The 26,341-nt window shown below is 47.4% G+C and overlaps 2 protein-coding genes across 2 annotated transcripts in view; both read right to left on the bottom strand.

The window, feature by feature from the left end:
- The window catches only part of LOC118079413 (uncharacterized), a 38,971-nt gene extending 24,706 nt beyond the window's left edge, over positions 1–14,265 (bottom strand). Inside the window, exon 1 of the mRNA XM_088654389.1 lies at positions 14,136–14,265. The gene's annotated coding sequence lies outside the window, so the exon portion shown is untranslated. The remainder of the gene's footprint in view (positions 1–14,135) is intronic.
- On the bottom strand, positions 489–14,272 carry LOC148684341 (uncharacterized). Its single transcript, XM_088654382.1, has 6 exons — positions 14,136–14,272; positions 6,588–7,092; positions 6,306–6,387; positions 5,954–6,036; positions 5,140–5,266; positions 489–5,047 (listed from the first exon to the last, which is right to left on the bottom strand). The coding sequence occupies exons 2-6, from the start codon at positions 6,999–7,001 to the stop codon at positions 3,672–3,674; spliced, it is 2,082 nt and encodes a 693-aa protein (XP_088510508.1). The 5' UTR covers positions 7,002–7,092; positions 14,136–14,272; the 3' UTR covers positions 489–3,671.
- Positions 14,273–26,341: the final 12,069 nt, after the last annotated feature.

The following is a 26,341-nucleotide window of genomic DNA, read 5'->3' as shown; positions in this document are numbered from 1 at the left end:
CTATCATATCACCCCTTAACCTTCTCTTCTCCAGGCTAAACATACCCAGCTCCCTAAGCCGTTCCTCATAAGGCATCGTTTCCAGGCCTTTGACCATTTTGGTTGCCCTCTTCTGGGCATTTTGGTTGCCCTCTTCTGCCCTCCTTAAGCTTAAGGAGAGGAGATTGGGGAGTTGGCAGGGGGAGAGGTTTCCTCCTCGTCGTGGTTTAGCTGTCCATGGCCCGCCCCAGGTGAAGCCAGAGTCTCTGGAGTCTGCACCTCCCCCTTTGAAACCCAGGACGACAGCTCTGCCACTGGAATCCACTGGTCTGCAGGTGCCTCAGTGGGGTGAGAGACCCTGGGGAGATGTCCTCAGGGCCTGAAGTACCAGGTCCCAAACATTGTTGGGCCACTTCCCCCTCTCCTCCCCAGTGCCCCTTCCCACATAAAAGCATTATTCAGAATAGCTGTTTACACATCCCACTGAGAAGGGAAAAAACACAATAAAATTCTAAATAGCAACAGTTGCACATTTATTCAAAATCCAATTAAATAGACATAGTTTCATTAATTCATGACAAAACCAATGAACTTGATCAAGTGGGATCAGCCTTTCATAGTCTGGTAGTTGTGTACACTGCCACCCCTTTACCTCTTAGTGCCCCCAGGAACAAAACCCTTCAGGGGGTGGGGTCACCCACTTTGGGGTTGACTGTCCTAGAGGAAGCCAGTGATTGCAGAGGAGGCACCGGCTTTAACTGTCCAGGTGGAGCATTCAAGAAGAGTTTGGATTTGATATCCCGCTTTATCACTACCCGAAGGAGTCTCAAAGCGGCTAACAGTCTCCTTTCCCCTCCTCCCCCACAACAGACACCCTGTGAGGTGAGTGGGGCTGAGAGACTTCAGAGAAGTGTGACTAGCCCAAGGTCACCCAGCAGCTGCATGTGGAGGAGCCAGATTACAAGTCTACCACTCTTAACCACTACATCACACTGGCTCTCTACACCATTCAAGGGGCGGAGCCTAAGATTAGCGAACATGTATGTTGTTGTTGTTGTTGTTTAAAAGGGGGGAGATTATCAATGACTCCTCCTCATCCTGGAGAGTAGTGACTAGTGGGGTGCCACAGGGTTCTGTCTTGGGCCCAGTCATATTCAACATCTTTATCTAGGAGTCTTGGTAGACCACAAACTTGACGAGTCAACAGTGTGATGCAGCGGCTAAAAAAGCCAATGCAATCTGGGCTGCCTCAATAGGAGTATAGCATCTAGATCAAGGGAAGTAATAGTACCACTGTATTCTGCTCTGGTCAGACCTCACCTGGAGTACTGTGTCCAGTTCTGGGCACCACAGTTCAAGAAGGATACTGACAAGCTGGAACGTGTCCAGAGGAGGGCAACCAAAATGGTCAAAGGCCTGGAAACAATGCCTTATGAGGAACGGCTTAGGGAGCTGGGTATGTTTAGCCTGGAGAAGAGAAGGTTAAGGGGTGATATGATAGCCATGTTCAAATATATTAAAGGATGCCATATAGAAGAGGGTAAAAGGTTGTTTTCTGCTGCTCCAGAGAAGTGGACACGGAGCAATGGATTCGAGCTACAAGAAAGAAGATTCCACCTAAACATTAGGAAGAACTTCCTGGCAGTAAGAGCTGTTTGACAGTGGAATTTGCTGCCAAGGAGTGTGGTGGAGTCTCCTTCTTTGGAGGTCTTTAAGCAGAGGCTTGACAGGCATATGTCAAAAATGCTTTGATGTTGTTTCCTGCTCGGCCGGGGGTTGGACTGGATGGCCCTTGTGGTCTCTTCCAACTCTATGATTCTATGATTCTCCCAGTCATGTCCATTGCTCTAGAGAAATTGATCTACTCCCAGTGTTATAAAACTGATCTACCCATTGTCATTGCCCATAGTTGTTGGGCTTTGGGGGGGGGGGCGAGACCAAAGTTGTTGATTGTTGATCTTTTTTATGTGGGGAAGAGTTGCTGACCCAGGGAATAATAGTTTTAATAGCACTGCAGGCAGCAGCGATGCTAATCATCCCCGGGGGCGGCGTTCGTAGTGATTGCTCAGGAGCAACCAGGTGATCAGTTTTTAAGCTCCCACAATCAACCAGCACCACCCTGGCAATCTACCTGCCGATCACAGTCGACCAGTTCAACATTGCTGTCCTACAGTAATGAGAGACCTCAAAGTCAACTTCAATTCTACTTTTCTTCATGTATAGTGAGCAGAAGATTGTTACTATGCAAAGTGTAACGAGGGGGAGCTGTGGAAAGTACTTTCTCTTGCTATTCCACTGCTGGGAATACCTTTAGCACCTGGGTGAAAGAGATTACCCAGCATTTCTGGCTTCTGTAAGTAAGTTCATCCCGTTGTTACTTTAACTGTATTAAGAAATGCCTCTGCATTTTCTGGTGTCTCAAATTTGATGCAGAGGTTTGCTGGGAAAAGTGTAGAGTGTTGCAATTTCAATTCCTCGGCAATCTGTCTTGCGTGCTGAGATCTTCTACACTGTAAAGATTTTTTTTGGGGGGGGGACACAAATGTGGGGGAATCATTATCTTGCTGTCTCCCCATTTCAGGGGGGTAGATACACAGCTTTCCTTAGGATTTCATCCCTCTAATTTGTCTTCAGAAATGGAACAATCATTATATTGGATGGGGTCCCAGTTCTCTGTCACATTACCAGCATAATCTTGGACGGTGGTAATTTCAAAGCTTGGACCTTCCAAAACTGTCAAAAGCTATTTGAAAAAAAATCCTCCATAAACTTAATTGCTTGAGCCTGAGGAGGAGAATTGGTAGCCCCTGTTACTTTCAAATAATTCAATGAGAGTTGAGATTCCAAAATAGTGAGGCGTTTATTTGAGATATTTTCACACAAGACAACTTGTATGTTCTCCCTCTGCTGCTGGTTTGCTAGCTGTGGTCTTGAAGCGGACACCTCTGATCCTCTCCATGGTGCTGATCCTGCCTTCCCTTCCTGACAGCTGGGGGACCTGGTGCGGTGGTCAGTTTCCCATGAATAGAACACCCATGTACCACTCAAAGACTTTTCATTCTTCCACGCTCACTTCTCCTCTTCAGCAGTGTGATGCAGCAGCAGCATAAGAAGCTGATCCTATTCTAGGCTCCAAGAAAAGAAGCATAGTGTTTGGATTGAAGGAAGAAATAGTCATGCTCTATTCTAACTTGGTCAGCCTCCAGCTAGAGTTCTGTGTCTAGTTTTGGGCACCAGAATTTAAGAAGGATATTGACAAGCTAGAACATGGGCAGAGAAGGGTGACCAAGATGATCAAGGGCCACATGGAAGATGGAGCAAGCTTGATTTCTGCTGCTCCAGAGGGCAGGATCCAAACCAATGGCTACACATCAGGAAGAAAACTCTGATGATGAACTCTCCTTACTTGCAGGTTCTTCATCAGAGGTTGAATGACTATCTGTCATGCATGCTTTAGTTGACATTCCAGCATTGCCATGGCCCTGATAGTCCCTTTCGAGTTTCGACTCTACAATTCTATGTTTCTCTGCCTCTCCTCATAAGCATTCTTTGATGGAAAGCGGGATTGTCACACTGATTGAAGCTCTTTCCGGATTCCAATATCTGAATGGTTTCTCCCCTTTATGAATTATTTGATGGGAAGTGAGTGGGGTTCTCTGACTGAAGCTCTTTCCACATTCTGAGCACTGGTATCATTTGTCCCCTGTGTGAATTCTGTGATGGATGGAGAGCTTGGCACTGTGACTGAAGCTTTCTTTACATTCAAAGCACTGATACGGTTTCTCCCCTGTATGAATTCTTTGATGGGAAGTGAGACTTTCCTTCCTAGCGAAGCTCTTTCCACATTCCAAGCACTGATATGGTTTGTCCTTGCTGTGACTTGTTTGGTGGGAACTGAGATGGGAGTACTGACTGAAGCTCTTTCCACATTCCAAGCACTGATAGGGTTTCTCCCCTGTATGAATTCTTTGATGGTTCTTAAAGCTAGCACTGTGACTGAATCTCTTCCCACATTCCAAGCACCGAAACGGCTTCTCACCTGTATGGATTCTTTGATGGGACATGAGACCGGTTCTCTGACTGAAGCTCCTTCCACATTCCAAACACTGATACGGTTTCTCCCCTGTATGAATACTTCGATGGTGCGTGAGACCTGCTCTGTGAGTGAAGCTCTTCCCACATTCCAAGCACTGAAAGGGCTTCTCCCCTGTATGAATTCTTTGATGTAAAGTCAGACAATCCTTCCGGATAAAGCTCTTTCCACATTCCATGCACTGATATTGTTTCTCCTCGCTGTGACTTCTTTCATGTGTAGTGAGACTTCTCTTCCGACTGAAGCTTTTTCCACATTCCAAGCACTGATACGGTTTCTCCCCTGTATGACCTCTTTGATGTAAAGTCAAATTAATCTTCCAACTGAAATTCCTTCCACATTCCAAGCATTCATACGGTTTTCCCCCTGTATGAATTCTTTGATGGGAAGTCAGACTTTCCTTCCGGTTGAAGCTCTTTCCACATTCCAAACAATGAAATGCCTTTTCTGCCATATGAGTTGTTTGATGGGCTGTGAGATGAAACCTCTGACTGAACCTCTTTCCACATTCCAAACATTGATGTGGTTTCTCCCCTGTATGAATTCTTCCATGGGAAGTGAGATGGGCTCTCTGACTGAAGCTCTTTCCACATTCCAAGCACTGATATGGTTTCTCCTGTGTATGAATTCTTTGATGAAGAGTCAATTTATCCTTCCGACTGAAGCTCTTTCCACATTCCAAGCACTGATATGGTTTCTCCTGCGTATGAATTCTTTGATGAAGAGTCAATTTATCCTTCCGACTGAAGCTCTTTTTACATTCAAAGCACTGATGCGGTTTCTCCCCTGTATGAATTCTTTGATGGGGAGTGAGACTTTCCTTCCAAGCAAAGCTCTTTCCACATTCCAAGCACTTATAGGGTTTCTCCCCTGTATGAATTCTTCTGAAGTTTTCTATATACTCCAAATATTTATACTGCTTTTCCATTGTGTAGATTTGTTGTCCCTCGTTCTTCATTTCTGATACATCACCATCTGCAACAAAAAAGAAACATATCACAGCCTCAGGGACTAAATTAAAAAATAATAATTCAAAACAGATATTGTAATCCAAAAGGCAGCCTTGCCGAGTGAGTCCATGTTCCCACGATTCTCCTTCATTACTTCCTTATACAGAGCTCTTTGGTCAGGATCCAGCAACGCCCATTCCTCGTCAGTGAAATGAACAGCTACTTCTTCAAAGCACACCGGACCCTAAAATAAAAAGGGAAAGGTCGCCTTCTTAGACAACATGCATATTATCTACTACACATTGCTCTGTTTTCTGCCTGTTAATTGCTGTTTTGTTTTAATGGAATTGTTTTGCTGTGCATTTTAATTATGGATGCATATTTTAATGTTTTAACAAAACTGTTTTATTGTGTATTTTAATGACTGGTAATAACCTTTGGGGGAATGGGTGGAACTCCACATGGTGATCTTCAAATAATTCTCTCTGCGCATGCATTCCAGTTTCCCAGGTGGAAGGATCCCCTCTTTGCTCTCCCCGTCTAGTGTTCGCCGGGGGGGGGGGACACCTTCACAATGCATTAAAGCCAACTTCAGGAGGTATAGGGTGTCACAGGGAGGGGAAGGAGGGGGAAAGCAATAGGTGGGGATGGTGAGGTGAATCCTGGCCACTGTTTTTTATGATTTGTCAACTGCTTAGAAGCCTATTTTAGCATTAAATATTAAATCTGTAAATAAAACTGCAACTACTGATAAATAATATTAGTAACATTCAGGAGGCTACTGAACGTGAGGTGATTGTTCATCATTCTCAGCACATAAGCCTGCTGGAATGGTCTTTATAGCCTTTGTTAAAGGCAGTTTTCAAAGAAGCCAAGAGAAGGAGACAGATTCATTCCGGACTCTTTCCCCACGATCCTTCATTCTCCCTACCTGATCTGTTTCCATAGCTGCTGCTTCTCCTCTGCCTTCATGCAAAGATGGATGAGGAGGTCTCCCTGGCATCATTCTGTCACCTTTGAGAGAAAATGGTAAGTGGCAGGCCATTAGAACATGCATCTCTTAGAGGTGAAGCAGTGCATCTCTAACTATAGGTGGGCCTCAGATAAAGTCTCACCTACTGAGTGCATTTTGACATTTGTATCTTACCTATGTAAAAATACAGGTCCCCACTTTGGGCTCTTGGCCCCAAGTGTCCTCCCCAAAATGTTGGGGAGCGGGAATCCACAGATTAGTGGCAAAAATCTACAGAATGTGTAACCAAATGGGGAAAAAACCTCCTTACTCAGTGGCCTCTCATTGGTGTCCAACGGAGTCATCTCTGCCTCAGAGGAATCCAGGCCCATTTCTGTAAAGATAATCTTTCCCTGAAAGGGCAAAGGGGATTGAAAACAGAGAATGTGGAGAAAGATTAGAAAAGAAATGGCAGAGGCAAAAGCTTTAGGGATATCAGATATCATTCCTTGGAGGCTTTCCAAAAAAAGTTAGGGGATTAAGAGAGAATTTTGGGGTACACTCTCTCGTGTTCGAAGCCCCTTGGGAGCATCCAGAGAAAAGTCTCTCTCACCTGCTGCTCTGCCTGCTTCCTCTCCTCTGCCTGGCTCAGGAGGAATCCTTCGGCCAGGGCCACTGCCTGGGAACTGGTCTCCGCTCCACATTCCCTCACCCAGCTCTCCATCTCTGGTGGAAGGACAGCCAGGAACTGCTCCAAGACCACCAGGTCCACCATCTCAGCTTTCGTGTGCCTTTCTGGCTTCAGCCACCGAAGGTCAAGGTGGTGGAGTCGGCTGCAAACCTCTCGAGGTCCTTTGGCCTCCTGGTAGCAGAACTGCCTGAACTGCTGGTTCTGCACATCTGAGTGGAGGGTGTTCTCCTCACCCAGGATCTTCAGCAGAGAGTTTTCCCAGAATCCCCCACTGCTTCCAGTTTGGAAGGCATGGCCTCTTCCTGCTTCAGGGCCAGCTGAGTCTTGCTCATCCATCTGGGCTCCCAGGAAGCTTCCAAGAGGTCAGAAGAAAGCCCTTGTTCTTCTGCCCAGTTCTGTCTGTCCTAAGTAGAGGCGTTTGCAAATCCTACAAAGCAAATACATTGTTCTGTTATGAAACGGATACACAGCCAGGAAAAGAAAAAGGTTCCCTGAATCTTGTTAGGAACCAGGGCTTCACTGAAACACAGCGCAGACTCTGAACTTTCTTTTTCAAAAAAGGAAAAGGAAAAGTCAGCGTCTAGCTCTACTAGAAGGGAAGTTAGTAAGCAAAATGTGCAGGAAACATTGGGAGTGTCTGTCAAATGAATCAGCCTAGTTGCTCCTGCCTTTCAGTGTTTTCAGTCAATGAAAGAAGTCTGAACAGTGATTGACAAGTGAGTCATTTGTACAAGTGTAATTTTGACACTAGGCTATAGCCTCTGCAGCTGATGTAACCTTCCAACAGTTTGACCTCACCCCCAAAGGCACACTCTCCCATTGTCTCCTGAGACAGATGGATGCCAACCAACCCTGGGATCCTCAAGAGTTGCTCTCCCTCCCACAGTTCAGGGCCTATTTCCTTCCTGCTTCTCTCTCATTTTCTAGCCACTTGAAATGTACAATGTTCTCAAGAACAACTGCTGGGGTCAGATCCCTTTTTCTTAGGTCTGAGGACCAAAGGATAGTGCTATAAACAAGTGATGGTAAATAAATTCTCTGTTTGTAAGTGCCCCTTTCCAGCTTTGGCTAGCTTGCCAACCACTGTCCCCTTGGAGCAGAGATGACATGGCCAAGGTAATTCCTGCTGTGGATCAGATATGATCATTACAATCCCTCTAAGTGGAACTGCTCTTAAAGATGGTTCAGAATCTGCTCCAAATTGCAGAAGCCGGATTGTTGGCTGAGTTCCCTTTCTTTATGAAGGGCATTTCTTTCCCACTTTTTTCTCCAAGAAGCATCCATGGGTCTCCCCCTCCTCACTGAAACCCACCCCAATTACAACCCTTGAGAACACATTTAATTCCTGTTTTAAAACAGCTGCATTGGTGATCCGTTCATTTCCAGGTCCAATTCAAAGTTCTCACAGGAGTATAATATAATATGGGCGCTCACAACTGAATATTAAAAACACAATACAGCATTAAACATTAAACATTAAAAACTTCCCTAAACAGGGATGCCTTCAGGAGGGATTCACTTAGCCCACCCTCATCTCGCATTATTGGCCGAGGGAGCCAGCGTACAGCTTCCGGGTCATGTGGTCAGCATGACTAAGCCACTTCTGGCAAACCAGAGCAGCGCACGGAAACGCCGTTTACCTTGCCGCTTGGAGCGGTACCTATTTATTTACTTGCACTTTGACGTGCTTTCAAACCGCTAGGTTGGCGGGAGCTAGAACTGAGCAACGGAAGCTCACCTCGTCGCGGGGATTTGAACTGCCAACCTTCTGATTGGCAAGCCCTAGGCTCAGTGGATTAACCCACAGCGCCACCCGCATCCCAGGAACTTTCTATCTTCTACCTAAAATACAAAACCAGGAAATCCAGGATGCCTCATCATCTCAGGTATTGGCACCATTACAGTGGGTGTTTCCGGATATAGACTCTGTTCTGAAACCATATGCCATCAGTGCTCCCAGCTACATACGTGACACCACAGATTTTCTGAGGGAAATACAATCTTTGAATAATCTTCCTAAGAATACTATACTAGCCCCACCATGGATGTGGTATCTCTGTATACCAACATCCCACACAACTATGGTTTGCAAGCTATAAGGAACACCATTTCAAATAAAATCACAGGAGGCTTTGCTACCAAACTCTGACATTTTGTCCTTACCATAGCTGCCAAGTCTCCCGGTTTTTGCGGGAAACCCCCGGATTTTAATCCATTTCCCGCTGTTATCCCAAATAGAAAAAAATCCCGGAAATCCCCCGGATTTCCTATCTGCCAGGGAGGCTCTATTTCGGGTGCCATAGTGGCACCGGAAGTCGCTTCTACGCTGACGACGCCCACAGGGGCCTCCTCTGTGGGCGGTGGTGGGGCGGGCCCGGGGGAGAGAGCGCAGGCTTGGCTGGCTGGCTCGTGGGGTGGCTTTTGAGATGAAAAGAGCCATTGCTGCTATAGCCAAGAGGGGGGGTGCATGGAGGGAGGGGGAAACAGAGTAGCGAGGCCTTCTGGCTGACACTGAGGGAGGACGACGACGATAGCGGCGTTCGCCAAGGTGAAGCGAGGCTTCGCTTCCCGCCTCACTCCTAAGGAGGAAGAGAGACAGCGACTGAGGGCAGCTACCCGGGAAGCCGCAGCAGCTGCCTCCGCACCTGTCTCGCACTCCCGCCGGCCAGACGGAGAGAGAAAGAGGGAGGAGGAGGAGGGCGGCCGTAGTGGTGTAGCCGGCGCCAAGCACCTGGCCCCGTCCCCTGCCGCCGCCGCACCTCCTCCTCCTGCCGCCGCCTCCTCCTCTCTCGCCCTCCCACCTTCCTCTCTCCCTCCGTCAGCTGCCTCTCAGGGGAGTCTGCACCAGGTCGGCAGGAGTGGCATGAGGGCGAGCAGCAGCAGGGCGAACAACAGCAGTGTCAAGGCAGGCTAGGAAGCTGCGGGTGGAGCCGTTTCGCCGGGAGAGGAATATTCTCTCTCTCACACACACAGACACCCATAAGGTCCCTCAAGTCGCCGCTGACATAGTTGCTGAGAGGTTTCTGCTTCTAAAGCCGAGGGGTGGCGGTTGTTGTTGTTTTGGGCGGCAGCGGCGCAGAAGTAACAAGGGGCTGCCGCTCTCTGCCACAGGAGCCGGAGGAGCGGAGCTGGAGCCTCGGCCAGGAGGGGCAGGATGAACCCCAGTGTCACCTATGCCAGCCGCAAGCGGCGTAAACCCGTGCAGAAAATGTGGGTCGTGTGGGTGGGTGGGATGGGGTAGGGTGGGGTGGATGTTCCTGGAGAGCAAAAAAGGGTGCCTTTTTCCCCTCCATGCTGAGGTCTGGATTTCCCCTTCCCGCTCCACTTTGCAAAGCCGTTGCCTCTTTACTCTCTCTCTCTCTCCACACAGACACATATATGTCTGGGCACCGGAAATCGGGCATAGCGGCACCGGAAGTCGCTTCTACGCATGTCCGGACATGCATAGAAGTGACTTCCGGTGCCGCGCCACTGTTGATCCCACTTTTTTCAGCGGGAGACTTGGCAGCTATGTTCCTTACCCACAACCACTTCAAATTTGGTGATGACCTGTTCCTCCAGATCAGCGGCACCCGCATGGCCCCACAGTATGCTAACATCTTCATGGCAGATTTAGAACAACCTTTCCTAAACTCCTACCCACTCAAACCTCTCTTGTTCCTGTGATACATTGACGATATTTTTATTATCTGGACACATGGTCAACAGACCCTGGACACCTTCCACCAGACATTCAATGACTTTCACCCCACCATCAACCTAACAATGAACCAATCTATGCAAGAAATACTTTTTTAGGACACTACTATAAAAATACAAGATGGGCATATAGAGATCACCTTATACCGTAAACCAACTGACTGACAAACATATCTACAGTACATGCTTCTAGCTACCATACCAAACATACCAAACAATCCATTGTATATAGCCGGGCCCTATGTTACAACCACATCTGTTCCAACTCTATAGACAGAGACTCTCACCTAAAAGACCTGTTGTTGTTTAGTCGTTTAGTTGTGTCCGACTCTTCATGACCCCATGGACCAAAGCACGCCAGGCACTCCTGTCTTGCACTGCCTCCCGCATGGATCAATGCCCCCTTCATGGATCAATGCCTTGTCGTGGCGAAGGAGCTTGAATAACTCAGAGAAGCTATGAGCTATGCCATGCAGGGCCACCCAAGATGGACAGGTCATAGTGGGGAGTTTTGACTAAACGTGATCCACCTGGAGAAGGAACTGGCAAGCCACTCCAGTATCCCTGCCAAGAAAACTCCATGGACCTAAAAGACCTACAGCAAACCTTTTTAGAACTAAAATATCTGCCCGATGAAGTTAAACAACAGATCAACAGAGCCAGACTGATACCCAGAAAGAACTTGCTGCAAGACAGACCCAAAAAAGAAAATAACAGAACACCACTAGTAATCCCATACAGCTCCCAAGTTAAAACAGTACAACGCATCATCAGAGATCTACAACCTCTAGTAGACAATGACAGTTCTCTCTCTCAAGCTCTGGGAGGAAGACCTTTCATTGCCTACAGACAGCCACCCAATCTTAAACAACTCCTCCCCCACAATAATACAACCACCAGACTTAACATGGACACTGGTACCAGAGCCTGCAATAAACCCAGATGCCAACTTTGCTGCCACATACACCTGGACAACACCATTACTGGCCCCAACAACATCAAACATACCATCTCAGGACTATTTAATTGCTCATCTTCTAACGTTGTGTATGCCATCAAATGCCAACGGTGCCCTTCAGCTTTCTATATTGGACAAACAGGCCAAACCCTACACCAAAGGCTAAATGGACATAAATCTGACATCAGGAATCACAAGACAGAGAAACAAGTAGGAGAACACTTCAGTGTCCAGGACATTCTATACTGTTCATAAACTTTTATTAGTTTATGTTGTTGTGTGGTCGACGGTGAGTTACAAGACGCTGAGACCCCAGTAACGTGGAGACCCTGGAGGAGACTCAAACGATGGCTGCCCGGCACACTTCCAAAGCACCCCTCCTTCTTGTCTCCTTTAGCAGCAATGCGCAGCGGCTGAGAAGAACAGTGGGTCAGCAGAGCAATAAATCAGGACTGAGGAAAGCTCTTTTAACTTTGAGCTTTATTTACAACTGCCCTAGGGATTTAGCAGACATGCTTTGATCCCTCCGGGCGAAAACGAAATTTAACTCTTCCAACAGACAAGCACATACAATACCATGAGGCAAGAGAGCACCCCTTTTATATAGAATCTTCCACATGCCCAACATTCTCAGTGACAGAGCGTAACATCCTTTGTACCATTTAACTCCTTCATACCAACATATACAAGATATCAAAGAAGCTGTCTTATTACAAAAGAATTTCAGAAATAGACAGGAAAGAGAAGTTGCTGAATTGCAACTTATTACCAAACTTAAATTCATGGAGACCTTGTCTGAATAGAGACATTGGATTCTTATCTCATTATACATGATAAAGCTATTTTTAGCCATCTCACCCCCACATCTATCAGCCAATTACCCATTCCCACCACCCTTCTGAGTAATCCCCCTCCCCACCCTCTCACTATATATAAGGGTCTGGTGACTTCTGTTTCAGTATATCTGAAGAAGTGTGCAGGCACACAAAAGCTCATACTAATGACAAACTTAGTTGGTCTCTACGGTGCTACTGGAAGGATTTTTTTTTAAAAAAAAATTGCTTCAACTACGGCAGACCAACACGGCTACCTACCTGTAACTAGAATAAATGGACAGAAACAGAGTTAATTCTTTTACCTCCTATGGCAGAAACCTGACCTTCCAACTGAAGCGCAACAAGTGAGCTTTTAGCAACTGAAGTTTAAGAAAAGCAGTGCATATACTACAGTGACATCTTTATATTTAGTTTAAGTAAGGAGATAACTTTTATTTGAAAGAATGCATCTCTTGACCCCCATTTGTTTCACATGCCTCTTCTTTTTGTAAACAAAAATGTTCTTGTTTGTTCAGCTCCTGCCCAAGACTAAATCACTAGGTTTTCCCTCATAGGATCCCCACAAGATGGCCTGTGGTAAATGGCAGAACTTTATTTAACTGGCATGCCAAGCACTGGGTCCACTATATTTAATGGGGGGGCAGTTAGTGGGGCGAGTCTGCCGCATTATTAGCTGATGGTCATTGGTGGGATCCAAGAGTCCAAAGCAGGGAACCTCAATTTTCATATAACTAAAAAATGAAATGGCTACCAATGTCCAAATGCCTCGGCACGTGAGGCTTTTTCCGTGGCCCACCTCTAGTTCGACATGCATAGCTTCACCTCTGACAGAAGCATGCGCTCCTGACTTCTCATTCACCTTTCTGTCTCACAGATGGCGGAGTGATTCTGGCAAGACCGCCTCATCCATCTTTTCTTGGTGGTGGAGGAGAAGTAGTGGCTGTGGAAACGGAGGGGTGTGATGTGTGTACCATGAGGTAGGTCTGCTATATTTAATGGGGGGCAGTTAGCGGGGTGAATCCGCTACACATGGAAAAAAGATGAAGCCTAATAGAATCGTGAGAGTCCTATGGACTGCAAGAAGATCAAACCTATCCATTCTGAAGGAAATCATCCCTGAGTGCTCACTGGAAGGACTGATCGTGAAGCTGAGGCTCCAATACTTTGGCCACCTCATGAGAAGAGAAGACTCCCTGGAAAAGACCTTGATGTTGGGAAAGATGGAGGGCACTAGGAGAAGAGGACGACAGAGGACGAGATGGTTGGACAGTATTCTCGAAGCTACGAACATGAGTTTGACCAAACTACGGGAGGCAGTGCAAGACAGGAGTGCCTGGCGTGCTCTGGTCCATGGGGTCACGAAGAGTCGGACACGACTAAACGACTAAACAACAAACAACAACAACAATTAACACCAGTATCAGAGGCAGAAACTAAACAAACTATTCTTAAAATGACAAGTGGGAAAACACCAGGATTGGTTGGATTCCCCACTAAGTGGCATAAGACATATATAGATCTATTGCTACCAAACCTTCATCAATTGTATGATGAGATAGAACAACAAATAGAATCATAGAAATGCAGAAGCAGTATGAAAAGTAATCAAAAAACATCCACGACAACGCATAAAGCCTCAAGCATGAGATAAAATAGCCTCAAGTTACACCCAGAGCCTCAAGAAACAGCCATGGAGTGTCTGGGATTTGCAGAGTTTTGAGCATTTGGCTCCATCTAGTTGATTTTAATTGAAACATATCTTTGCTTGGAAGCCCCCTCCCACGTTCATCAACGGACCAACACTTTATATTTTTTTCTACTTGTAACAAACAAGGAAAAAATGACTATTTCACCACTTAATCTAAGCACAACCCCAGGGACTCCTGTGCTGTGATGTGTGATGCTCATTGTTATCTGTTAACTGCTCTGTCTTGTTGGCCCTTTTTCTGCTTTTGCTTAAAAAGAGAGGAGACTCACCAGATTGCAGGAGGAGCCACCGAGGCAGCGCTTGCAAAGGAGGCCGACCAAGCATCCTCGCCTCCGCTTGCAGGAAGTGACAGGAGAGGGACGGAGGGGCTTTTGTTCTGGAGTCCCTGCCCCTGTCCCGCCCCACCCTTCTTTCCTCTCCTCTCTGGGAATTCAGCTCAGTTCCTTTTAACCCTTGGCAAGCCGAGCGCCCCAATCAGACCGCCCTCTCTCTGCGTTTCCTTCCTCCAGAGCAGAGGAGGAGGAGCCCCGCGCATTGCACCTCCCCCCCCCCAGTGGTGTGTTTGGAGGGATCTGAGCTGGTCTCTCCCTTGGCCTGAAACAGCAGGAAGAGCTTGCAGGGGAGGCGTGCCCCCCTCCTTGGCCTGCATCTCCTGTCATCCCCATCCTTGTCTTCTGATTGGCTGCGACGCGCTTGGCTGTAGCCAAAACCCCACAAGAACGAACCAGATCCCACGTAAAATAAAAAAATTCCTTCAGTAGCACCTTAAAGACCAACTAAGTTTTTATTTTGGTATGAGCTTTCGTGTGCATGCACACTTCTTCAGATACAGTGAAATGGAAGTTTCCAGGCACTTATGTAGAGAAGGGGTGGGGAGGGGTGGGGATGGGGAGGGGGGATCACTCAGAAGGGTGGTGGAAATGGGTGATTGACTGACTGATAGCTGTTGATGACTGCAAACGACTGCAAATGGTTTTGCATGAAAAAGCAAGGGTTGAGATGGCTGAAGATCGCTTATCATGTATAATGAGATAAGAACCCGATATCTCTGTTCAAACCAGGTCCCTCCATGGTTTTGAGCTTGGTGATAAGTTGCAATTCAGCAACTTCTCTTTCCAGTCTATTTCTGAAATTCTTTTGTAGTAAGACAGCTACTTTGAGATCTTGTATAGAATGTCCTGGGAGATTGAAGTGTTCTCCTACTGGTTTTTCTGTCTTCTGGTTCCTGATGTCAGATTTATGTCCATTTATCCTTTGGCGTAGGGTTTGGCCTGTTTGTCCAATATAGAGAGCTGAAGGGCACTGTTGGCATTTGATGGCATACACAATGTTAGAGGATGAGCAATTAAATAGTCCTGAGATGGTGTGTTGGATGTTGTTGGGGCCAGTAATGGTGTTGTCTGGGTGTATGTGGCAGCAAAGTTGGCATCTGGGTTTATTGCAGGCTCTGGTACCAGAGTCCATGTTAAGTCTGGTGGTTGTATTATTGTGGGTGAGGAGTTGTTTAAGATTGGGTGGCTGTCTGTAGGCAATGAAAGGTCTTCCTCCCAGAGCTTGAGAAAGGGAGCGGTCATTGTCCAGGAGAGGCTGTAGATCTCTGATGATGCGTTGTACTGTTTTAGCTTGGGAGCTGTATGTGATGACTAGTGGTGTTCTGTTATTTTCTTTTTTGGGTCTGTCTTGCAGCAGGTTCTCTCTAGGTATCTGTCTGGCTCTGTTGATCTGTTGTTTAACTTCATCAGGTGGATATTTTAGTTCTAAAAAGGTTTGCTGTAGATCTCTTAGGTGAGATTCTCTGTCTGTAGAGTTGGAACAGATGCGGTTGTAACGTAAGGCCTGGCTGTATACGATGGATTGTTTGGTATGTTTGGGATGGTAGCTAGAAGCATGTAGATATGTTTGTCGGTCAGTTGGTTTTCTGTATAAGGTGGTGTCTATACGTCCATCCTGTATTTTTATAGTAGTGTCCAAAAAATGTATTTCTTGCATAGATTGGTTCATTGTTAGGTTGATGGTGGGGTGAAAGTCATTGAATGTCTGGTGGAAGGTTTCCAGGGTCTGTTGTCCATGTGTCCAGATAATAAAAATATCGTCAATGTATCGCAGGTACAGGAGAGGTTTGAGTGGGTAGGAGTTAAGGAAACGTTGTTCTAAATCTGCCATGAAGATGTTGGCATACTGTGGGGCCATGCGGGTGCCCATGGCTGTGCCGCTGATCTGGAGGAACAGGTCATCACCAAATTTGAAGTGGTTGTGGGTAAGGACAAAGTGGCAGAGTTTGGTAGCAAAGTCCGCTGTGGTTTTATCTGAAATGGTGTTCCTTATGGCTTGTAAACCATCATTGTGGGGGATGTTGGTATATAGAGATTCCACATCCATAGTGGCTAGTATAGTATTGTTAGGAAGATTGTTCAAATATTGTATTTTCCTCAGAAAATCTGTGGTGTCACGTACGTAGCTGGGAGCACTGATAGCATATGGTTTCAGAACAGAGTCCATATAGCCGGAAACACCCACTGTAATGGTGCCAATACCTGAGATGATGGGGCGTCCTGGGTTTCCTGGTTTGTGTATTTTGGGTAGAAGATAGAAAGTTCCTGGCCGAGGTTCCGCTGGTGTGTTTGTGAGGATCTGTTCTTGGATGTGTAGGGGTAGCTCCTTAATAATCTTGTTCAGTTCTTTTTTGTATGCTTGTGTGGGGTCTGAGTCCAATTTCATGTAAAAGGCAGTATTGGAAAGTTGTCTGTGGGCCTCTTGGATGTAATCAGTTTTGTTCATGATGACGACAGCTCCACCCTTGTCTGCCTCTTTAATTATAATGTCTGGGTTGTTCCTGAGATTTTCTATGGCTCTCCTTTCAGCATGGTTTAGATTTTGTTGTAAGCGATGGTGTTTTCTGGTCACATCCGTTTGGATTCTGTGGCGGAAGCATTCGATGTACAGATCTAGTGTGGTATTGCGTCCATCAGGAGGGGTCCATGTGGAGTCCCTTTTTGTGTAACTTCTTTTCGGTGGTAGTTGGTGGTCAATGTTCTGTTCATTGATGCGTTTGGAGGGTGATGGTTGTTCCCCAGTAAGTTGAGAGGTGTTGTGTTGTGGGGATGTAGTTTGTTCTACTTTGTCTTGTTCTTGTGTGTGATGAAAATACTCCTTCAGGCGTAAACGGCGGAAAAATGCTTCCAGGTCCCCGCAGAACTGAATCATGTGTTGGGATTTGGCAGGGCAGAATGATAGTCCCCGTGAAAGGACGGATTCCTCAGCTGGGCTGAGTGTTTGCTGTGAAAGATTGACAATGTTGTTGATCTTGTTTTGATTGGTGGCCTGTAGGTTGGAAAGGTTGCAGAGTTTTTTATTTTTCTGGTTCTTCAGTAACTCCAGTTGAGAGTGGTAAATGGTTTGTTTTTCCTTGTGGAACTTCTGCCAGGCCGGGTGATTCCTGATGGAGTTCTCCAGTGCAGAGAGTTCCTCCTTTATTAACTTCTGTTTGGAATACAGAACGCCGATAAGATGTTTCAGCAGTTTCTTAGATAAAGTGTGGCATAGTTTTCTGGCATATTCTGTGGGATAAGTTGATTGAAGAGGGTTCTTAATTCTAAGTCCCACGTGGAGATCCCACGTGGAGATCCCACGTGGAGGTGATGCGTGGAGGTTCATGGATCGCCCTTCCCCGCGGCGAGTTGAAAGGGGGGGTGTCCCACGTCCCACCCATTCAAGGCAGCGTCCCTGTCCCATGCACCGCCCTCCCTTCTTTCGAGTCTTCTGGGGGCCTGATCCTGGCTGCGGTGCTTTGGATGTGCGTGTGAGTCTTCTTGGTGGGGGGCTGAGCAGAAAGGAAGGAGGCAGGCGGAGAAGCCTTTTCCTGCTGCCTGATTCCCCCCCGCCCGCCCCCGTTTCCACCGGCTGGGAAGATCAAGAGGCCCCTGCCGCTCGATCTCGGAGGATGATGGGAGGGTGAGAGGGGGTGTCTAGTCTTTGGGGGGGAGCAGTCTCTTGGAGAGTTTAGAAGAGAGGGCACTGTATAAAAATGGGGATCTAGCGGGGGGGGGCTGTTGGGGCTCCGCGCATCCTTAAGCTTAAGGAGAGGAGATTGGGGAGTTGGCAGGGGGAGAGGTTTCCTCCTCGTCGTGGTTTAGCTGTCCATGGCCCGCCCCAGGTGAAGCCAGAGTCTCTGGAGTCTGCACCTCCCCCTTTGAAACCCAGGACGACAGCTCTGCCACTGGAATCCACTGGTCTGCAGGTGCCTCAGTGGGGTGACAGACCCTGGGGAGATGTCCTCAGGGCCTGAAGTGCCAGGTCCCATCATTGTTGGGCCACTGCCCCCTCTCCTCCCCAGTGCCCCTTCCCACATGAAAGCATTATTCAGAATAGCTGTTTACACATCCCACTGAGAAGGGAAAAAACACAATAAAATTCTAAATAGCAACAGTTGCACATTTATTCAAAATCCAATTAAATAGACATACAGTGGTACCTCGGGTTACAAACGCTTCAGGTTACAAACTCCGCTAACCCAGAAATAGTACCTCAGGTTAAGAACTTTGCTTCAGGATGGGAACAAAAATTGTCCTCTGGCGGTGCAACAGCAGCAGGAGGCCCCATTAGATAAAGTGGTGCTTCAAGTTAAGAAAAGAATGGACCTCCGGAACGAATTAAGTTCTCAACTTAATTAATTAAGTACATACAGTCATACCTCGGTTTAAGTACACTTCGGTTTGAGTTTAAGTACTCTGCAGACCCATCTGGAATGGATTAATCCACTTTCCATTTCTTTCAATGGGAAAGTTCGCTTCAGGTTAAGTACATACTTCCAGCACCAATTACAGTCATACCTCGGGTTAAGTACGCTTCAGGTTGAGTACTCCGCGGTCCCGTCTGGAACCCTTCAGGGGATAGTGTCACTCACTATGGGGATACTTTCCTAGAGGAAGCCAGTGATTACAGAGGAGGCACCGTCTTTAACTGTCCAGGTGGAGCATTCAAGGGGTGGAGCCTAAGGTTAGCAAATAGTGAGCCACATCCATTGGTAATTCCAGGCCACCCCTGAGACAACTTGTATGTTGTTTAAAAAGGGGGGGTTATAGGTATATCTTAACCCATAAAAAGGTAAAGGGACCCCTGACCATTAGGTCCAGTCGTGACCGACTCTGGGGTTGCGCGCTCATCTCACATTATTGGCCGAGGGAGCCGGCGTATAGCTTCCAGGTCATGTGGCCAGCATGACAAAGCTGCTTCTGGCAAACCAGAGCAGCACATGGAAATGCCGTTTACCTTCCCGCTGTAGCGGTTCCTATTTATCTACTTGCATTTTGACATGCTTTCGAACTGCTAGGTTGGCAGGAGCTGGGACCAAACAACGGGAGCTCAACCCGTCACAGGGATTCGAACCGCCGACCTTCTGATCAGCAAGCCCTAGGCTCAGTGGTTTAACCACAGTGCCACCTGGGTCCCTATCTTAACCCATAGATCTGATATTATTATCACAATACTAATGTAAATATATTTAGCCTACTACATTTTGTATTAATTTGTTCCAAATATTGTCATATTTACAAGCAGAGTCTACGTCTGTAAGCAGTCCGTTCATAAATTGCAAGTGCTACCATATTATCAAGCCATTGATTAAAGGAGATCATGTCTTTGTTCTTCCAGTTCATCAGTATCAGTCGCTTGGCTACCATTTTCGTTATCCCGTTAACTTGCATATAGTAGGTATCTAGTTCACAAGAATATTCTCCACTGAAAATGTTAGTTTCTTCTGATCGGCCATAATTATACAATCCAGCTCTTTCTCCCAAAACTTAGTAAGTATATAAAAAGGTAAAGGACCCCTGGAGAGTTAAGTCCAGTCAAAGGCAACTATGGGGTGTGGCGCTCATCTCACTTCAGGTCGAGGGAGCTGGCTTTTTTCTGCAGACAGCTTTTCCGGGTCATGTGGCCATGCAAAGGAGGCCAGAGCGCACGGAAATGCCATTTACCTTCCCGCCGCAGTGGTACCTCTTTATCTACCGTATTTTTCGCTCCATAGGACGCACCTGACCATAGGACGCACCTAGTTTTTAGAGGAGGAAAACAGGAAAATATTTTTTTGCTTTCTTGAATTGTTCTAGGCATAGTAGCCAACTCCTAGAGGCCTAGGTGCCCTTGCCCCCCCTAAATATTTGAGGGAGCTTCTTTTGCAAAGGGGGAAAAGCTCCATTTTTTTAAGATCAGCTCAAAGTTGTGCAGCTTTTTTTGCAGATGGGGAAAGCCCCATTTGGGGGGGGGGTCAGTTCAGAGTTGTGCATCTTTTTTGCAAGGGAGGAAAGCTCAATTTTTAGGATCAGCTCAAAGTTGCTGAGTTTCCTTGCAAAGGGAAAAAATCCTGTTTTTATGGGGTTCTGCAGCTTCTTCTATAGGAAAGGAAAGGGACCCATTTCTACAGTTTCCAGACAGATAATCTAATCAGCCAGTCACATGTCTCCCTCTGCAGACAACAATTGAGGCCAAGGCAAGGGGCCAGGGGCCGGAGCTAGCTCTCTTATCTCCCTCCCTGATCTCTTGCAATCAGCTGCTGAGCGGGTTCCTTTAAGCTCATTCCCTCTTGTTAGCCTTTAGCTATTTCTTAAAAAAAAGAAAAAAGCACGATCTGCCTTTAGCCCCTGGGCAATTCGGCTCCAGGGACCACGCATTTGCTCCATAAGACGCACAGACACCTATCATTTACAATAAACAATAAAACTGCAAATAAAACTAGTTTATATTCAAATGTATTGTGAACTATTCTGTGAATCTCGCAGTGTTGTCTCATGGTGCAAGCCAAGGGTTCTAAGCAGATATTAAAAAGCGATGGCGATATAGGACATCCTTGTCTGGTTCCTCAGGCCTGATGAAAGGTGGCAGACAGATGACCATTCACTTTGACTCTTGACGTAGGTGTTTCATATATTACATTAATCCATTTTAAGATATCCAAAGGAAATTCAAATTTAACTAAAGCTACTTCCATGTACTGTTTACAGATTTTAAGAGCTCTGGCCAGATAGTAGATTAATTTTTAGAAAGTTTTAAGTTGAGAATAATAAGACAAATTCCAGTAGCAATCCAGTTTTTAGAAATCCAGGACAAGGCCCTGTTTAGGTTTATTCTTCATCAGCTGGAATGACAAAGAGTCTTACATTAAAAATGTGTATTAGAGTATTGTATTACATTCTGTCTTCTTTGTATATACACAATTATATACAGAAAATTCCAACAGAGACAGCACATCTTTTGTCATCTTTACATAGAAGATATATAGAAAATTATATATAGACTTGTATCAAACAAAGAATGCTTACCTCTAGTTTCATAGTTTCAAGGTCAAAGCATACCATTCATGTTTTTCTAACTTACTCAACCTGTTTACAGTATTTAAATAGAAAACTAGGTGTGGTCTACAGTACTACATTTGCAGATGCTGACTATGGCTGCAACAATTGAAAGTTGCAGTGTCATGATTTAAATACAGGCTGTATAAGAACACAATATTGATATAAGAATGCTGTAAAGTCAAGACTGTTATTCAACCCCCACGGATGTAACGTGTTAAAAAGATGTATGAACTTGGATTCTCGTTGAAGGAGAAGTCTGTCGTTGTTCTTCCAGTGAAAGCGGGCTGGAGGTAGTTTCCATATTAGGAAGTATAAAAAATCATCCTCTGTGTGTTTGTGCTGGGTGTAATGTTCAACCAATGGTGCCTCCATGATCTGATTTCGAATCCTGGAGCGGTGTTCGCTAATTCTAAGTTTTATGGGTCTGGAACATTTGCCAATGTACATTTTTTGCCATGCATATATGCAATTTTTAGTGTTACAGTACTGGAATGTCTTAAAGTAAACTTGAACTTAGATAAGGCATCGTGTAGAGAATATTTGCATACATTGCATCCTCCGCATCTGAAGTGGCCCGAAGGAAAATCCTCTCTAGGTAATGTTTTGGGCAACATAGCATATTTCACCAGAAGGTCTTTAAAGGACTGTGTTCTTCTAAGTCCAAAAAGAGATGGTTTTTCACATCCAGGGATGTTAGCAAGTAAATGCCAGTGTTTATAAACAATGGCTTTAATTGAAGCTGTGTGAGGTGTATACTGTAGAGTGGATGTGATGCGGTTCGTATTTTCTTTATTCGTACGTAATTTGAATAGATCCTGTCTATTTATCTTATCCACTTTGTAATGCTACAGATGATGTTTTCTGTGAATATCCACGTCAAATTAGGGAGGTGGTCATTGTCCTTGCAGAATTGTTATAATCTTGGTAGGCTGAAGAGTTTCTCTCTTAAGTCGTAGAAATTGTCCGTATGGGAGGTTTTTGAGTAGGTGAGGCGGATGGAATGAGAGTGCATGTAGCAGGGAGTTGCGATCTGTGGGTTTGTGGAAGCAGCGTACTCTAAGTTGTTGATAGTTGTTTCTAAACACTGTGGTGTCTAAGAAGTGTACTTCTTCCTCATGCAGGCTCTAGGTATAGTCCCAGTGGCGCGGGGCACCACAGCGGCGGGCCGGTAGGCGGGGCGCTGCGCGGCAAAGCCGTGTGGAAGCTGTGCTGCGCGCTGTGAGGGCGGGGGCACCGGAGCAATCTCCGCGCCTCAGCGCCAGGGCGCCCGACCTGCTTGAGACTGCCCTGTCCTCATGGATATGACCTGAAAAATTAATGTGGGGATCTTGTGCATTGATCAATTGTAAGAAGCCTGTGGCAGCATGTTGCTTCTCTATGATCATGAAAAGATCATCAATGTAGCGATGGTATTACAAAATGTGTATTTTAAATGGGTTAGTATCACATAGGATGAACTTTTTTTTCCAAAATCAATCATGTATATAATAAAAAAATCCTTCAGCAGCACCTTAAAGACCAACTAAGTTTTTATTTTGGTATGAGCTTTCGTGTGCGTGCACACTTCTTAAGTGTGCATGCACACGAAAGCTCATACCAAAATAAAAACTTAGTTGGTCTTTAAGGTGCTACTGAAGGAATGTTTTAATTTTGTTTCGACTCAGACCAACACGGCTACCTACCTGTATGTATATATTAGCTATTGAGGGTGCACAAGCCGAACCCATTGCTACCCCTTTCATTTGTAAATAGAACTGGTCCAGGTGTCTAAAATAATTATGGTCAAATATAATATCCAGTACGTCAAGAAGAAAATGGGTGGGAGGTTCCTTGATAGATCTAGAGTCAAGAAGTTCTTGTAGAATCAGTCTGACTTCGGGCAAAGGTACTGTCAGGGTGGCCGGATTAGGCTACTTCAGAGTAACGACTCTACACAGCTCTGCATTTTGTCTTTTATTGGTGCTGAGTATTTACAGTGCTAATGGCAGTGCTATTTACAAAGACACATCTGTTCAGCTTGAATCAGAACCTCCAAGTGGCTTTTGGCGCGTCTTGCGCCAGCATAACAACTTGGGGAGACCCATCCTCTTCCCCCGACGCTTTCTGCGAAGTTCCGGAGTTGGGGGGACTGGCCTGCCCCCCTTCCTTCCCCCTTCCTGTCCCACCTGGGACGATGGCTCTTCTACCCTGCCAGAGCCTTGGACACCACTTCCTGTTTCCCCACTTGAGCTGGAGCTTTCCCTCTTTTCAGCCTCGCTCGGGGCTGGGCTGGAACTCAGGAGGGGAGGGGCTTCGCGATATCCCTTGCCCCTCACATCCACCCCCCTCCCAGGCCCCCCTTCTCCCCTCCCTAGAGGCTGCACGGGTGTCGGTGGTGACTGAAAGCCTAAAAACTCCGTGCTGTCCGAGCCGGTTGGTGTGAACACCTCCCCCCAGTCCCGTTGGCCCCCTCCTTCCTCCTGGGAAGAGGGAAAGCCCAAAAGGTCCGTGGCCTCAGAGCTGGTGGGGGTGAAAATCTGCTGCCAGTCCACCTCTTCTCCTGACTGAATGGACCTCGGAGATGCCCATATCTCCTCCTCCGTGTCCTCAAACTCTGCTTCCCATCTCCATGGTGAACTGCTTTCCCCCTCCTGTGCTTCCTCCCCCTCCCACTCCCGTTCCATGTGCCAGGGCTTGGGCCTGTGTGGGAAGAGGGCGTGGAATTCTTCCACTAAGAATTCCTCTTGTATCTGGGTGGCTGGGACCCATTCATTTTGGGATGGCGGGGTGTCCTCCCATGCCATGAGGTACTCCAGGCCCCCCACCCCCCTTCGTGAATCAAGGATGGCCGTTGCTTCATTGAGTGGCTCCCTGCCTCCACTCTCCCCCCCTCCCTCGGGGGTCTGTGCGCTGCCTCGGAACCTGCTACTTTCCCTGTACGGAGACAGCAGCGATCTATGAAACACTGGGTGCACCCTCATGTCCTCTGGCAGTGCCAGCCTGTATGCCACCGGGTTTACCTGCTGCGTGACCGTGAAGGGGCCCAACCTTCTGGGTGCCAGCTTCTTGCACCTCCCTCTGGTGGGAAGGCCCTCCGAGGACAACCAAACCTTGTCCCCCACCCTGATGGCCTCCCCCGGTCGCCTGTGGCGATCTGCCCCCTTCTTGTACGCTTCTTTGGCCCTCTCCAAGTGTTCTCTGAGCTGCTGGTGCACCGTCTCCAGTTCCTCTGCCCAATCCTCTGCCTGTGGGCCCTCCTCCTCCTCCTCCCCCTCCCTCTCCGGGAAAGATCTGAGGTCGCGCCCGTAGTTGGCCTTAAAGGGCGACACCCCTGTGGAGACGTGCACCGCATTGTTGTAGGCAAATTCTGCCAGTGGCAGGCGATCCACCCAGTCCGTTTGCCGCTGGCTGACGTAGCATCTCAGGTACTGCTGCAGAATGGCGTTGACCCTCTCCGCCTGTCCATTGGTCTGCGGGTGCCGAGCCGTCGACAAGCTGACCTCCACCTGCAGGAGGTTCATGAGCCGCCTCCAGAACCTGGAAACAAATTGGCGGCCTCGATCTGAGATAACTCTTAAAGGTAATCCATGCAGTCTGAATACGTGGTCAACAAACAGTTTGGCTGTCTCTTCTGCAGAGACCGCCCTGGCACACGGTATAAAATGGCACATTTTGGACATGAGGTCCACCACCACCAACACTGCGGTCTTGCCCCTGGACGACGGCAGGTCTGTGATGAAGTCCATGGACACTACTTCCCATGGCCTGTGCGGTGTGGCTAATGGCTCCAGCAACCCTGCTGGTGGTGCTCTGACCACCTTTGCTCGCTGGCATATGTCACAGCCCCTTACATAGTCCCGAACATCTTCCCGCACCCCTGGCCACCAGAAGTGTCTCATGACTAGGTGAGTGGTTTTGTCCCTTCCAAAATGACCCGCCGTCGGGTTGTCGTGCATCTGCTTGAGGACCTTACCTCTGAGCTGGTTGGTGGGCAGGTACAGGGCTCCCCTGTAAAAAAGCAACCCCCTCCTTTCCTCAAAGTCTTTTGCCTGCTCCCTCCCACCTTGCAGCTCTCTGAAGATGCGGGTGGCAAACTCATCTGCTGCCGTCAGTGCTGTGAGTTCTGCCTCGCTCACCACTGCTACTCCGCAGGACCATGCGGACGGGGGGGAAATGTGCCTGGGTGCTGGTGGCAACTCCTCCTCCATGTACTCTGGCTTGCGGGATAGGGCATCCGCCCTGACATTCTGCTCCCCCGGTATGTAGTGGATGGAGAAGTTGAAGTGCGAGAAGAACTCTGCCCACCGTATCTGCCGCTGGTTGAGCACCCTGGCCGTTCTCCAGAACTCCAGGTTCTTGTGGTCCGTGCACACCTGAATGGGGTGCTTGGCGCCCACCAGGAAGTGTCTCCAGTGCTGGAACGCAGAGTGGATCGCGAGAAGCTCCTTATCAAACACCGTGTAGTTGCGCTCCGGCTGGGTCAGCTTTCTGGAGAAGAAGGCACAGGGTCTCCACTCTCTGTTGGCGTCCAGTTGCAGCAAAATGGCGCCCACAGCTCTGTCTGAAGCATCTGTCTCCACGCGTAGGGGCGCATCCTGCACCACATGGAACAAGTTCTGGTCCGAGGCGAACACCCTCTTGAGGCTTTCGAACGCTGCTTGCGCCTCTGGTGTCCATCTGAACTTCTGCTTGCCTCTCAGGCAGTCCGTGATGGGAGCCGTAACGCGAGAGAAGTTCTTGATGAACTTCCTGTAGAAGTTGGCGAAGCCTAGTAGGCGTTGGGCATCTTTGCGCGTCCTGGGGCTGTGCCAGTCCAGGATGGCCTGCACCTTGTCCTTGTCCATCGCTAGCCCCTTGTCTGACAGCTTGTAGCCCAGGAAGTCCACTTCCCTGGTGTGAAACTTGCACTTCTCTAGCTTCACATACAGGTGGTTCTCCTTCAGGCGCTGCAACACCTCCCTGACATCCTTCACATGCTGCTCGGGGTCATTGGAGTATATAAGGATGTCATCTAGGAAGACCAAGCAGTTCTTGAAGAGGAGGGACCCCAGGACGTGGTGCATGAAGGCCTGGAAGCATGCTGAGCCTCCTTGCAACCCGAAGGGCATCACCAGATATTCAAAAGAGCCCAGAGGCGTGAACATCGT

The sequence above is a fragment of the Zootoca vivipara genome, chromosome 11, assembly GCF_965207765.1.
Source record: "Zootoca vivipara chromosome 11, rZooViv2.hap1.1, whole genome shotgun sequence".
Taxonomy (NCBI): domain Eukaryota; kingdom Metazoa; phylum Chordata; class Lepidosauria; order Squamata; family Lacertidae; genus Zootoca; species Zootoca vivipara.
This window is presented reverse-complemented; position numbering and strand designations above follow the sequence as displayed.